General features: G+C 37.8%; 1 protein-coding gene and 2 long non-coding RNA genes across 4 annotated transcripts in view; all 3 read left to right on the forward strand.

Moving 5' to 3' along the window:
• Nucleotides 1–6,972, forward strand: part of LOC125790049 (uncharacterized) — a 29,856-nt gene extending 22,884 nt beyond the window's left edge. Inside the window, exons 5-10 of one of the 2 annotated variants that reach the window (XM_049473159.1) lie at nucleotides 1,412–1,558; nucleotides 1,650–1,868; nucleotides 2,012–2,125; nucleotides 6,038–6,076; nucleotides 6,253–6,480; nucleotides 6,893–6,972. In XM_049473159.1, the coding sequence (XP_049329116.1) occupies nucleotides 1,412–1,558; nucleotides 1,650–1,868; nucleotides 2,012–2,125; nucleotides 6,038–6,076; nucleotides 6,253–6,338 (605 nt within the window). In that variant the 3' untranslated portion in view covers nucleotides 6,339–6,480; nucleotides 6,893–6,972. The remainder of the gene's footprint in view (nucleotides 1–1,411; nucleotides 1,559–1,649; nucleotides 1,869–2,011; nucleotides 2,126–6,037; nucleotides 6,077–6,252; nucleotides 6,481–6,892) is intronic. The other variant, XM_049473158.1, reaches the window with a different exon arrangement.
• A 2,328-nt stretch (nucleotides 6,973–9,300) lies between these two features.
• On the forward strand, nucleotides 9,301–10,402 carry LOC125790065 (uncharacterized). Its single transcript, XR_007430006.1, has 3 exons — nucleotides 9,301–9,371; nucleotides 10,126–10,164; nucleotides 10,328–10,402. It is a non-coding gene; the product is annotated as an uncharacterized LOC125790065 (long non-coding RNA).
• A 3,307-nt stretch (nucleotides 10,403–13,709) lies between these two features.
• Nucleotides 13,710–15,096, forward strand: part of LOC125790064 (uncharacterized) — a 2,197-nt gene continuing 810 nt past the window's right edge. Inside the window, exons 1-3 of the long non-coding RNA XR_007430005.1 lie at nucleotides 13,710–13,764; nucleotides 14,146–14,184; nucleotides 14,510–15,096. The exon at nucleotides 14,510–15,096 is cut by the window's right edge and continues 810 nt beyond it. This is a non-coding gene — a long non-coding RNA (uncharacterized LOC125790064). The remainder of the gene's footprint in view (nucleotides 13,765–14,145; nucleotides 14,185–14,509) is intronic.

The following is a 15,096-nucleotide window of genomic DNA, read 5'->3' on the forward strand; positions in this document are numbered from 1 at the left end:
CACCCCCACTCACATACAAAAGACAACAGATATTACACACACGCACACACACACACACAGACACATTTACAATAAACATCCCACTCTTTCTCATACACACACACAGTGGTCCTGAGCCCAGGACCAACCGGTCTTAAGTGGGAGACTGCCGCTTCCCCCCTGAGTGCCCCTACCTCCCCACAGGGAGGGCACCCAGAATCCTGGAATGCCAACCAGACACCCCAACACGGACCAAACCACCACCCCCCACGACGGCGCGCCCAAGAGAGGCATAGACCCTCCCCAGCGCAGGGAGGGACCCAAACAGGCGACAGACGCCCACGGGCACCAGGGCCCCGGACTCCGCAGTGTCCAGGGGAACCCAGCCAACTGGACAGGGCCAGCACCCACCACCATGGGCCCCCCAGACCCACACCCCAAGACCACAAGAACATACATCCAGGCCCCCCCCACCAACAACCAGGGCCTGCACACAGAAATCACCAAGCGGCAGCCACCGTCCCCAGTCCAAGAGCCATCAGACACCCGAATACCCCGATCCCCCCCAGCCACCTGCCGGACGCACCAGGAGACACGACTACAGCCGCCCACCCCCATCATGTGATGGAGCTGATCAGTGGGAACCAGAGAGATTCAAATGTAGCCAATTGGTTTTGCCAATTCATTCTCCTGTGTTAAATCTACACCTGTGTGTATCCACATACGTCACATGCATCACATAAAGTGGTGTGAAAAAGTGTTTCCCCCTCTTCATGATGCATTTCACTCTTACCCATCATTTATCAGGAACAGTTACGGTGTTCCCGGGTCAGTTTGAGCCGGTGCATTTTTAATTATCCACAATATGTCTGAAACCAAAAAAAAATCATAAAAGGCAGTGTGAATATTTAATTACTAATTCCATTACTAATTATTCTATCAATATTTAGTGCAGTGGTTTTCCTTACCTCTAACAGGTAATGCTTTAATTAGGATAATTCACTCATTTTTCATAAAAAATGGTATATAAATGTTCAAACTCTTTTATAATTAAGACATAACATTTTTTCACACAGGGCAATGAACATTTGGGTTTTTTTTCTCCCCTAATAATAAAAACCTTTGTTTTATCTTATAATATTTGAATTTGAATTTGTTTGATGATCTGAGACAAACATGCCAAAAAATAAGAAATCAAGAGATGGCAACGCAGAGGCAGAAACTGTGATTGGTCCACTGACCCTTGTGTTCTTTTGTGCTGTATTGAAGGCGATATTCAGTAAAGCATTTCACTTTAAAACCTGCCTTTGTTTTCTGGTTACATGAATAAGTATAATTTATAGGCATCATTTGTTTTGTGGAGTGTTTTAAATGAGAACTTTTGACTAATCTATTAATGAATTTACACCTTCTTTCTTCTTTTCTTCACCAGAGGAACTCCCTCAGCTCACTGTCTTCATCCAATATACAACTGGCCACACAGAATGGAGGCAGGATAATCAGAAGATCAACTGGATGAGTTGTGAAGACATTATTCGGTCTGCTGTAGAATATATGATAATAAATATGAAGAAGAATGGTTAGTGATTTAATTATTCAGTAATTCTTCTTTTATCTCTGTGAGATTCCTCATAGTTTGTAAAAGTAATTGTGTTTTTCCTCAATTTCAGTTGTTCTTGTTCGCGTGAGGATAACCGACTGTAAGACTGGAAACTCCAGCAGATCAGAGAACATTGTGAGCGACATAAATCAGTGCAGCTATAATAATGACACGAGCTGCACTACAGTATACTCTAAAATACTCCAAATGTATGAGTCACTCAACTGGAAGAAAAAGTATGAAGACTGGCTCAAGAAATCCCAGGAGTCTTACAGAAACGCACAAAAAGGTGAATCTTATTAAAACTGATATTTTATTAAAAATGTGAATTGTATTGGTTTGTGGTATGGAGAGATTGAGAGTTCAGTGATATTCCTACCTCTCAGTGCAGTTCATATGACTCATTTATGTTTAGAACTGTTTTCTGTACAGAGGAAATCCGAGATTCAAGCCCAGAATTTACTAGAGTTCTGCTGGCGACCATTTTGCCTGGAGTTCTGCTGGTGTCCGTGGTTATCTTCATCTATATTAAGATGAGAGTAACTGGTGAGTATATAATTTACTTTATAATCAGTACAATCCAAAAATTGCCAATGAAATTCACAGAGAGCATCAATAATCCAAACAAATCCTTTAAACTGCCAAACTCCAAAAGTATTGGAACATTGAGGTCAGAAGACACTGTAGCAGATTCTGTCTGAACCCATGCATTTTTCTTGTGAGAAAAGTTTTGGAACTGTGACTGTCAGATGTGTTTGTTTCCCAGATGTGTCATGATATGAATTGTTTTCAACTATTCAGCTATTTTCTGGTCTATTTTAATACACAAGACGAACTTCAATTCAATTAAATTTTATTTATATAGCGCTTTTTACAACAAAGGTTGTCACAAAACCGCTTTACAGGAAAAACAGGTCCACGCCTCTTATGAGCAGCACCACAGAGATGCTGATTTTATGGTGACACAGTGGCAAGGAAAAACTCCCTTTAAGAGGAAGAAACCTTGGAAGGAACCAAGACTCAGTAGGAGGAACCCATCCTACTCGGGTTGACCCGCTCAGTACAAACAAACAACAAACAACAAACAAATAACAGAACAGAACAGTACAGAGAATTAATGTGAACTATGGCTAATATAACAGGTAATTTTTAGGAATATAAGAATGTGATGGGCACAAACTATAGAGCTATGGCTAATCCAGAAACAGATACTGAGTGTGTTAATGGTAATCAGTGCAGGGCTGCAGAGCTGGAGAACAACACAGCGGGCAGTGGAGAGCCAGGCTGGGAACATCAGGAACAGGGCATCTCCATACATGTAAAAGAGATAGATAGAGAAAACAGAAAGGAAAAAGAGAAACAAAAAGCAGGAGTTAGAAGGGTTGTGTAATAATTCTGATGAGTAGAAGGACAGGGCTGATTCCTGAAAGCTGGAACCACAGAAGGACACATCCAGGCAGACTGAGGGGAGGGAAGAAAAAGGGGTTAGAATGGTTTTGTGAAACTCTGCTGGAATGTGATGGGCACTTGGCAGCACATTAAAATTGCATTAAGCGACACTAGTAAGGAACACAGGTGTTGGCATGTTTTCCTTCTAATTCAGCAGCTCTCACCGCTGAGTGGCGAGACCTGTAGGGCCAAGCTGAGTAAAAAAAACTTTAATTTAACTAAAAAAAAAAATTCAGAAGAGTCAAAGTCAAACGAGTGCTGGAAATGCTAATGCTGCTCCAGCAGTGCTAGCCGGGGTTAGCAGCAGGCTACAGTCCGAGAATTCTCACCTCTGCATGTCGAAAGAGCTAGAGCATAGTGTGGTTAGCGGCTAATGCTAATACTGCTCCAGTCTCAGTGCTGGAGAAACTAAACTGAAACTCTTGTATAACTCTGTATATATATATAATACCTGACTGGTAGAATTCATACATAAGGAGCATACATAAGTGTTCTTTAAAGTGCGCAAAATATGGTATCTTTAAAACGGCAACTTTACAGGAGAGATAAAGTCTTCTTAGCTTTCAGTGGAGGTCAGTTTGTGTGTACAAATTTAGTAGTAAACTGAAAATCCACAAAAATGGAGATAATGGAGATTTTTCATTGGACAGCAAATATATATATATATATACCCCCTGTGTTCACATGCTCCTTGCTGAGTATGGTTTGCAGTTACCAGGTGTTTATTATTGTCCTGTTCTCTCTGTGTTTTGACCTTTTTGTTGCTTTCTCGTTTTTGCATTTTTGTTATCGTTTTACTGCTTGTGGATGACCTTTACTCACCTGATTCTCTTAATCACTCTTTAAAAGTAGAGTGTAAATGCATGAAGGGATTCTATTTTCATTATAGACCACTGAAGTTGTGCGTCATTCTGTAGTGCTCGTACGGCTTCCGTGGTGTTTTTTCTCTATGAGAAAAATGAATGGGGTTTTTAAAAACCCGTCTCTGTCACATTCTGTGGTAAATAAATCTGTTTAGACCCCTGTACGTTTTATTCTGTGTACATTTACATCCTAAATATCACTGGATCCTCTGAATCACAAGATCGTTTAAGAGTCGTAATGATAAAAATGGTAACTTTAAGCTAATGCTACAGCGGAGTGAACTGAACTCCCGGCGCTGCTGCAGAGATCAGCAGGGGACTGTTTTTGGCGCAACACCAGAGAACTCCAGCCGTAAATTAGGAGCATTTTACACACAGCTGATCCTAATAATGAACTAACTGCCCTTACTGAGGAGAGCTGAGAGTAATACAGCATAAAATCACTAAAACAGAACAGTGATACTCCAGAACCAGCTGTAACACGTTTTAACATTTACCCTCTTTATCATGCAGTGAAATAAATGGGTGTTTCTGGTTGGTTGTCACCTCAGTAAGGGCAGGTAGTTAGTTGATTAGTTAGTTGATTATTTGGGTCAGGTGTTGTAATTAGTATAAACTAATGACCGTAATTAAATACTAAACCTGCAGGGAAGCGCTGCTGAACACTAAAAGTACTAAATTACTGAAACAGTTTTCACCTGTTTAAATGCTTTAATGATCCTCTGTGAAGAAGCATGTTGTGCAGAATCCAGTCCGGGGTCATTTCCAGCTGCTGTGCTGTGAGGTCAGTTAAGGGTTAGAGACAACAACCTCTGCATCAATGTAAAGAAGACAAAGGAGATGATTGTGGACTTCAGAAGGGGCCAGCATGCCCACCTCCCCCTGCACATTGGAGGATCTGCGGTGGAAGTGGTTGACAGCTACAGGTACTTGGGTGTGCACCTGAGCAGCAACCTCACCTGGAGCAACAACACTTCCACTCTGGTCAGGAAGGCACATCAGCGGCTCTACTTCCTCAGGAGGCTGAGACGAGCTGGACTCGGGAGCGTAGTCCTCACCTCCTTCTACAGATGTGTGGTGGAGAGCGTCGTGTGCTCCAGCATCAATGTGTGGCATGGAAGCTGCTCTGCTGCAGACAGGAAAGCACTGCAGAGGGTGGTGAAGGCTGCACAGAGGATTGTTGGAGTCAGCTTCCTCAGCACCTCCAGATGCAGGAAAAGGGCAGCCTGCATCAGGAAGGACCCCACCCATCCACCACACGCACTTCCTGTCCCGTCCCCCTCAGGCCAAAGGCTGCGGAGCATTAAGTGCAAAACAACCAGACTCAGAAACAGCTTCATTCCGGAAGCTGTAAGACTCTTAAACTCCACTTAACAAACACACTGCACTGACACCAAGGACAAATTACTGTTTACTGTTTACCAACATGGTCACTTTACTTGCACTGAGACACTTTATCTCCACTGCTCTAATTCACATTATCATGCTGCTATAGCACACTTGCACTCTGGACTTCATGTTGGCTGAACCTTTCTACTCTGTATTTATTTCTTATTCTTTGGGGGTATTTATCTATCTATTTTGTATATTCTATTTTTTATTGTATTCTTTTTTTTAATCTATATATCTATTTAATAACAGCTCTTTGGGTGTAAAACTGGATCGTGAGATCACAATTTTGTTCCACCTCATGTACCACATGTGATGCGAATGACAATAAAATCTCCTTGAACCCTCGAAACAATCTCGAAATTCAGAGAATTCAGTGATATTTAGGAGGTAAATGTACACAGAATAAAAAGTACAGGATTCTGAACAGATTTATTTACCACAGAATATGACAGAGGCCAGTTTTTGAAAAGCCCATTCAAATCCCGTATTGACTTCGACGGCTTAGACACGGAACCCCAAAGGAACCCAAATATGGGCATAAACAACATGACGCCGACTACAAAATGACGACACGACTTCAGTGGTCTATATACAGTATTTAAATGACAGTAATGTTGTTTATGAAAATAATTCGCAGGTTATTCTGACACGCCTAGAAAAACAGTAATTGCAATATTGAAATGGATCTTGTTTTCTGACGTTTGATGATGCTAAAAACGAGACTGTGTGTTTACTAATGGCTTTTTTATTACAGGAAAATACCCTCGTTCAATAAAGGATCCTTCATATTTTGGTAATGTTTAATTTTTAACTGATATTTAGCTACAGTAACATTAATATTCAACATTACATTACATATTATATTCACATTATATATCACAAAAAAACATTGTGATAAACACAATAGGCATAATTTATCACATTTACAGTGTGCACACATAATTATCATATTTACTGTATTTTTTTTAGGTTCTTTCGCTCGCCTCCCCTTCTACAGAGGAAATAAACCCCCAGGTAAGTATAGTTCAGGGTTTTGCCCACTGATATGCTTTTAGGGTAAGTATGAACGGTGCAGTATTCTCAATTCTGAATAAATTAAATAAAGAAACACATTATTTATAATTTTATTTTTTTCTTTATCAGCTGGTGATAAAGAAGCTCAGAACAGATTGATTTTAGATCTGAGCTCAGAAGATGGTAAGTTCATCACCTGATCTTAAAGAGAACATTCATTAAACACGGAGTAAAAGACAATCAACTAATCGATACTGTTTCCTCATCAGGAGAAATAATATTCCTGAATTTTATATAGAAAAGAATCTCATATAGTGAATAAACACTGAATCAAAAATACAAAGTCCACCCCCATCTCATTTACATTAACTTTATATTTATGACTGCATTAGTTTCTCACAAAAGCAAATGTTATATCTTCACTTCAGGGTGATAAATGTGGGCTATGAATTCAGAAGTAAATATATATATTCAGTAAAAAGTGATGTGTTGTTTGGATGCAGTGTTTTGGAAGCTAGACCTCACATTAAAACAGGGTAACAGTCATGTTCTGATATAAACTATAAACTAATATGAAACAATTTATCTTTTCTAGGAAGTCGGCATTCCAAGGATTTATCCATTTCCAGCCTGGGTAATCCCAATTCCATTTCTTCCTTCTTTAACCAGAACCTCCTCTTCATCTCAGTTCCTCCTGAAATTCTCCTCAGATTGTCCTCCAAATGTCCTAATACTGTCCCCAAACTGTCTGAATGTTGTCCTCAGATTGTCCTAACATTGTCCTCAGATTGTCCTAATATTGTCCTCAGATTGTCCTAATATTGTCCTCAGATTGTTCTAATATTGTCCTCAGATTGTTCTAATATTGTCCTTAGATTGTCCTAATGTTGTCCCCAGATTGTTCTAATATTGTCCTCAGATTGTTCTAATATTGTCCTCAGATTGTTCTAATATTGTCCTAAGATTGTTCTAATATTGTCCTCAGATTGTTCTAATATTGTCCTCAGATTGTTCTAATATTGTCCTCAGATTGTTCTAATATTGTCCTCAGATTGTTCTAATATTGTCCTAAGATTGTTCTTATGTTGTCCTCAGATTGTCCTAATGTTGTCCTCAGATTGTTCTAATATTGTCCTAAGATTGTTCTAATGTTGTCCTCAGATTGTCCTAATATTGTCCCCAGATTATCCTTAGATTGTCCTAATATTATCCTCAGATTGTCCTAATATTGTCCCCAGATTATCCTCAGATTGTCCTAATATTATCCTCAGATTGTCCTAATATTGTCCCCAGATTATCCTCAGATTGTCCTAATATTATCCTCAGATTGTCCTAATATTGTCCCCAGATTATCCTTAGATTGTTCTAATATTATCCTCAGATTGTCCTAATATTATCCTCAGATTGTCCTAATATTGTCCCCAGATTATCCTCAGATTGTCCTAATATTATCCTCAGATTGTCCTCAAATATCCTAATGCTGTTCTCAGATTATGCTACTATTGTCTTTAGATTGTCCAAATATTGTCCACATATTGTCATATTATTCTCAGATTGTCCTAATACTGTCATTGGATTTTCATAAAATTGTCCTCAAAATGTCCTAATACTGTCCCCAAATTGTCTGAATGTTGACCTCAGATTGTCCTAACATTTTCCTCAAATATTCTAATACTGTTCTCAGATCATCCTACTATTATCCTCAGATTGTCCTAATAATGTAATTGGATTGTCGTAATATTGTCTTTAGATTGTCCTCAGACTGTCCTAAAATTGTCATGTTAAGTTGCACTTTGAATTATTATTATTATTATTAATAATAATAATAATAATAATAATAATAATAATGTAGCTATTTGTTTTTTATTTTCGTAATAAAGCAGTGTTTTTTAATTTATGTAGTTATATAACGATGCAATTATACTGAAACAGTGCTTATTACTTTTTTTATGGATATATCATCCAGATCCCCAAGTTCTCTAAAAGTAGGCTAAAATATTTATTTCTCAACAAACATGAAAATTACACCAAAAAATATCAACAAAAATCTGTCACATGACCATAAGCAGCCTTGATGTCAGTTGATCCCTTTTGTAATAAGCATTTATACATGTGTTTATTTTAAGTTGTTATTACATGCTTATGTAGGAGTTATGTAGCTTTATTAACAGTACCCTACAGTAAAGTGATGCTCTTATTTTAATAATTAAAATTATTCTCTTTTCTTCTTCTCTATCATGATGATGGTGATGATTTACATTTACATTTACAGTATTTAGCAGACGCCCTTATCCAGTGTATTAAATATTGATAAAATAATTACTAATTTATTACTAATAATTACTAATTATTCTATCAATATTTAGTGCAGTGGTTTTCCTTACCTCAAACAGCTAATGCTTTAATTAGGATAATTTCACTCACTTTTCCTAAAAAAAATGTTCAAACTTCATTACTTTTAAAAGATCAACAGATAAAACACAATAGTTTTACATAACATTAAAAACATAACATTGCAATTTAGTTTATGTTTTTGCAGGGTTATATGTTGATTACAGTAATTAAGGCAAGCAGGAGAAGTTTTATACTGAAAAAATACCTTTAACTTTTACCTTACTTCTGCTTAAAACCCCTTTATTAACTTTTAAAATTATACACCCAAGATTTTTTCTTTAATAGAAACAACTCTTAATGCGTATAAATGTGTGTAATAGTGTGTTTTTTGAATCCCAAGAGTGCCCTAATATTGTCCTCAGATATTTAAATATAAGCACCAAATCTGATCATTAAATTTTATATTTTAATCTTCATCTTTCCTCCTGCTGTTTAATAAATGTTTATTTATTCATTACATGAAGATCCACTAAAACAATGGATTTACCTCTATTAATGGGTAATACTAATTATTATATTAGCAGCTGCTGTTCAGTGAATCATTTATTGAGATTAACAATGCTAAAAATCACTAATGTAGAAAATGAGTATTATTATGTTTTATTTAGCTGGTGATGATGATGATGATGATAATGATGAAGGTCAGAAGAGACTGGTTGCAGGACTGACTCCAGCTGCACGTGAGTTCATCACCATATCATAACCAGAACGTCCAATAAACACTCAATACAGACCAGTTTTTAATCTTACTCACAAGATAACACCTCACAGCGTATGCAGGTGTGGGCGTTCCCAAGCTGTTCCCTGAGGCATCACTGCAGAAACAGCCTGTTTAGAAAGTTAAGAGTTTTAAGGAGCTCAATAAACAAAGTGCTATCAGTGAACTTCAGGAGTAAAAAGAAAATACAGTGTAGGATTAGCATTTAGACTTAAAGATTGAGACTGTGTCATCCGCATAACAATGAAAATTTACCTCATGTTTTCTGATAACTTTGCCCAGTGGGAGCATATATAATGTAAATAATAACGGTCCTAATATAGAGCCTTGTGGAATTCCATATCTTACCTTGGTATAACTGGAAGACATATCATTTATCCTTACAAACTGACAGCGATGGGTTAAGTATGATTTAAACCATGATAATGCAGTTCCAGTTACACCAACCATGTTCTCTAATCTTTCTAAAAGGAAATATTATTTTTACCCAGATTCATATTCTAAAAGTTCATCGCTCTTTAAAAGTAGAGTGTAAATACATTGTTATTTTATTTTCATTGTATCATAATATACAATATTTAAATTACAATAAAGTTATTAATGGAAATAATGGAATAATTCTGACATGCCTAGAAATAAATAATTGCAATATTTAATTGGATCCTGTTTTCTTATTCTTTATTACCTGTCTGTTTAATACATGCTTTTTATTACAGGAAGATCAACTCATTCAATGCATAATCCTCCTAATTTTGGTAATGTTTAATTTTACCTGCTATTCAGCTACAGTCACATAACATTACATTACATATTACAGTATATTTACATTATATATCACAAAAAAAAACCAATATTCTCATTTCTGCCTGAATGAAATAAAGAAATACATTATTTATCTCTTTTTTATTTTTTTATCAGCTGGTGATGAAGAAGAAACTCAGAACAGACTGATCTCAGCGGAACGTAAGTTCATCACCTGATCTTAAAGAGAACATTTACTAAACATGGAGTAAAAAACAATCAACTAATCAATACTGTTTCCTCATCAGGAGGAATAATAATCCAAATAATATCAGCTTGCAGTCTAATTGGGCCCTCTATGAAATGACCAATCAAACACAGACGTGAACAGTCCATGGGAAGACTGGCAATAGATCAAAAGATTCTGCAGATGGCGGCCATCCAAAGAATATTTGCTTTAAATCAGCGTCGCAGTTTGAGAAGAGGTAGAGCCGTTGGTCTCAATGCTGCTCTACGCACAAATATTAACCCACTAGATGAACTCAGCGATGAAGAGCTAATCGACAAATACAGGCTGCCCAGGGGTGAAATAACTGCTTTACTGGATTTGGTAAAACAGCAACTGGCAAGATCAACCCTGCAGCTCCTCACTGCCCTCCGATATTATGCAACAGGTGGATTTCTGCAGACTATTGGTGATGGTCATGGGCTTAGCAAGGCTGCTGTGTCCAAGTGCGTGTATTGTGTTACCAGGCTGCTTCTGCACCATGGACGCACCTATATTCATTCCCAACAGGCAGGGAATTACATACCACCAAGATAGGGTTTCATCTTATTGGAAATGTCCCTGGTGTTGTGGGTGCAGTGGATGGAACACTAATTCCTATACACACTCCCAGCCTGTTAAATCCAGTCTACACCTCTCGTAAAGTGTACTCTGCATAAAATGTGCAGGTCACATGCAACCATCAGGGGCTCTTTACTGACATTGTAGCCAAGTGGCCTGGGAGCACGCATGACGCGTTCGTCTGGGCTAACTCTGGGGTGTGTCAACTGGCAAAAGACGGTGGATTTGCTGGTAGATGTCTGCTGGGTGATAGCGGGTATCCTCTACGTGCGTACCTGCTAACGCCTGTGATGAACCCCCAAACTGCAGCTGAGGAGAGGTTCAACAGGGCACACAGGAGAACACACAGCATAGTGGAGCGCGCTCTGGGCATCCTGAAGATGCGGTTTCGATGCCTTTATAAGTCATCGGGGGGGCTCCGGTTCACACCTGCCCGCTGCTGTGCAGTAATTGTGGTGTGCGCTCTGTTGCACAATATTGCAGTGCAGGCTGGCATTCGTCTTCCTCGTGATGCAGAGGACACAGAGGAGGAGGAGGAGGACAGAGAGGCATATGGCATAATTGAACTGCCCGGAGAACAGAGAGAGGGCGTTCACCAGGCGGGGTTGAAAATATAATAACAAATGTGTTTGGTTAAATGTTAATTTATGTTTGAAGTATGTGCCTTAGTTAAGTTGGTATTATTTCAGTTTATTGTAAACCATTAAAATACATGTAAAGACATTTGAGTCGTGCTCTTTTCCCTTTTTATTGCGTTTCTTATACAGCCAGAAAAACAAAAGCAAATTAAATCAATACAATTATAGTAAAATAAACACAATAAACAATAGTCATGATATGCAGACACATCAAGCTTGTGTTTTCTGTGTTTAAACTACTTACCTTGTGCTGAAGGGAAAAATATTGGCACGGAAATAGAGGGTCTGCTAAACTGAGCCTCAGCCAGTTCCAACTGTTTGGCCAGGATTTAAAGCTTTGACTTTTTTATGCTTAGTGGCTCCTGATGGTGTCTCTCCTGCAGTTGCAGTTTCTCGCGCCGCAACTGAAGCTCTTCATGTTTGAGTTGGACCTGGTCTTTGTCAGTCTGCAGCCTCTCCTTTTCTAGTGCAATCAATTCCTCACTGCACCCACAAGCACTGGGCCTTTTGTTACCCTCTGATCGAGGCCTTGCACATGGTCCTGTGAGTGAGGGTCCTGCAGAGGAGGCAGTACTGGAGCATGGGGAAGGCAGCACTGGAGAGGCAGGCTGGGGTGAGGTGGATGGAAATTCTTTCAAGCAGACATCTACCCCTCCAGATATTCCCTCTGTCACAGTTGGGCCCAGTATGGCCAGGACCCTTTCCTCCTCTGAGGTGAGGGGCACTGTCAGCAGTTGCCCTCCAACAGTTTTGGACCTCCTCTCTCCTAAGCTCAGCCCCCTTTTTTAAGCTAAGCTTGAGAAGTCATTCCATTTCTTTCTGACCTCAGTGCCACTTCTTTTAAAACTACTGCATGCACTAAGACTGTTTGCAATTTGGTCCCATTTCTTTTTTCTCTGAATTTGTGAGGCTTCCTCTGGCTTTGGAGAACAACACTTCTTGGTTCTTCTCCACCTCTTCCAATAAGAGGTTTATTTCATCTTTGGTGAAGTGTTGTTTTCGCTTTCGTGCAGTGTTAGCCATCCTTCCGGATTTAAGCAAGCCCATATATACGCTGGAGGGTGGAGTGATTAAATTACTGATTGGTTGAAGGACCAATTGATTTGTTTTGTGTGTGTGTGTAGTTATATATATTTATAGCTCTGGAAAAAGTAAGAGAGCACCTAATAATGACGAGTCTTTTTGATTTTAACAAATAATAATTGTATATAATCAAGAGGAAGAAGCATGATCACCAGGAATGGCTCAGTGTGTAAGACTGGTGGAGGAGAACATGCCAAGATGCATACAAATGTGATTGAGAACCAGGGTTAATTCGCCGAATATTAATTTCTGAACTCTTAAAACTTTAAATTATGAACTTTCTTTTTTTTTGGGCATCATTTGAGGTCTGAAAGCTCTGCATATTTTATGTTATTTTAGCCATTTCTCATTTTCTGCAAATACATGCTTTGAATGGCTATATTTTTAGGATTTTGGATTATATATATATTTTTTCCCTAATTGTAATTATAATTATTGTATTTATATATATTTATTTATTTTTATTTCACAGTCCTTTTGTTCCTTGCATTTAAGAATATGTATAATGATGTTGATTTCAGCACATTTCAACGGTTTTCAGGTGTAATAGTGAATAAATACTCCAAATAATATTTGGCAGTGTTAAATCAATGTTTGTGGATCGATTAAGTGCGCTGTTTCGGGGGAGGAGTCAACAAAGACGTTCTTTAACCTCGTTCGTTATTTTTCGCGTTGCGAAGCTCTTTGGGAAACACTCGCAGAACTGGTTTGTTCTTTACTCACGTCATTCGTTAGTTCGTTCGTTATTTGCTAAGGTTGATCGTTTTCGGGAAACCCACCCCTGATCAGTAAAATGTTATATTTTAATCTTCATTTTTCCTCCTGCTGTTTAATAAATGTTTATTTATTCATTACAGGAAGATGCACTCAATCAATGTATTTACCTCCAGCAATGGGTAATACTAATTATTATATTAGCAGCTGCTGTTCAGTGAAATATTTAATGAGATTAAGAGATAATGAGAAAATGAGTAATATTATTTTTTGTTTAGCTGGTGATGATTTTGGTCAGAAGAGTCTGGTTGCAGGACTGACTCCAGCTGCACGTGAGTTCATCACCATAATATAACCAGAACGTCCAATAATCTGAATCCAGACCAGTTTTTAATCTTACTCACAAGATAACACCTCACAGCGTATGCAGGTGTGGGCGTTCCCAAGCTGTTCCCTGAGGCATCACTGCAGAAACAGCCTGTTTAGAAAGTTAAGAGTTTTAAGGAGCTCAATAAACAAAGTGCTATCAGTGAACTTCAGGAGTAAAAAGAAAATACAGTGTAGAATTAGCATTTAGAATTACTTCTATATTTAAAAGTGATGTGTTGTTTAAATACAGAGTTTGGAAAGAAAAACCATATTAGAACAGCTCTAGAGTTCTAATCTTACACTAAATATGTAATATTAATATGTAACTTTTTAATGTTTTATAGAACGCTGGAATTCCAGGAATGTCTCCACTCCCAATCTGGGTAATTTTTCTTCTCTTTTTCTTTATTTAAATAAATATAATTTTAATCCATAATCTTATATTGTGCACTATTGGTAAGTTAAAGTATGTAAAATAAAATGCTAAAAACAAAGTGCTTTAGAAAATATTACCATACGCATGAATGAAAAGCTACGTTTTTCGGTGCTTTTATGTCTACTGGAATTTTTTTTATCTTTTTAGTTTAAATTAATGTGTTTAATTAAAAATGTGTACCCAGCTCTGTGTATTAATTCAGTACAATTAAATTAAATGTACTCTGTTTATTCTAGTAATTAATTAGACTTTGTGTGTTGTTATTGTTGCAGCTTTGATGAGCTTTGATGAGTAAAGAAGTGAAAATTCAGTGAAAGATCCATTACTTACCTGCAGTGCCTCGCACCAATACCAGCATCACCATCAACACCATGAATCACCATTATCTCTTAAACCCTGCCCACATCCATGAACTGAACACACTGACCAACTCTGTTTTTGTGAGCATCTCTTTAAATTCTGTACTGGTCAATGCAGGAAAGTATCATAACACTTTTAACAGAATCCGCCTGAAGGAGGCTCCTCTAACTAGTTATTGACAGTAGAATATAACCAGACTGGAACATGTTCAGCAGTATCCAAAAACTGCCAAAAATAAATAAAAATAAATAATTAAAAGCATATGTAAATCACTCAGTAAAAGTAATTTGTAGTTTAATTATATTTAATATAAAAATAAATACATATACCTAAAAATTATAAATATAATTATTGTAAATTTACACGGCCAATTACCCAACCCACTCACTAGGAATCCCCCTATCACTAGTAATGTCCCAACACACCAGGAAGGTGAAGACTAATACATGCTCCTCTGATACATGTGAAGTCAGACTCCGCCTCTTTTCGAGCTGCTGCT

This window comes from Astyanax mexicanus, unplaced genomic scaffold, assembly GCF_023375975.1.
Source record: "Astyanax mexicanus isolate ESR-SI-001 unplaced genomic scaffold, AstMex3_surface scaffold_34, whole genome shotgun sequence".
Taxonomy (NCBI): Eukaryota; Metazoa; Chordata; class Actinopteri; order Characiformes; family Acestrorhamphidae; genus Astyanax; species Astyanax mexicanus.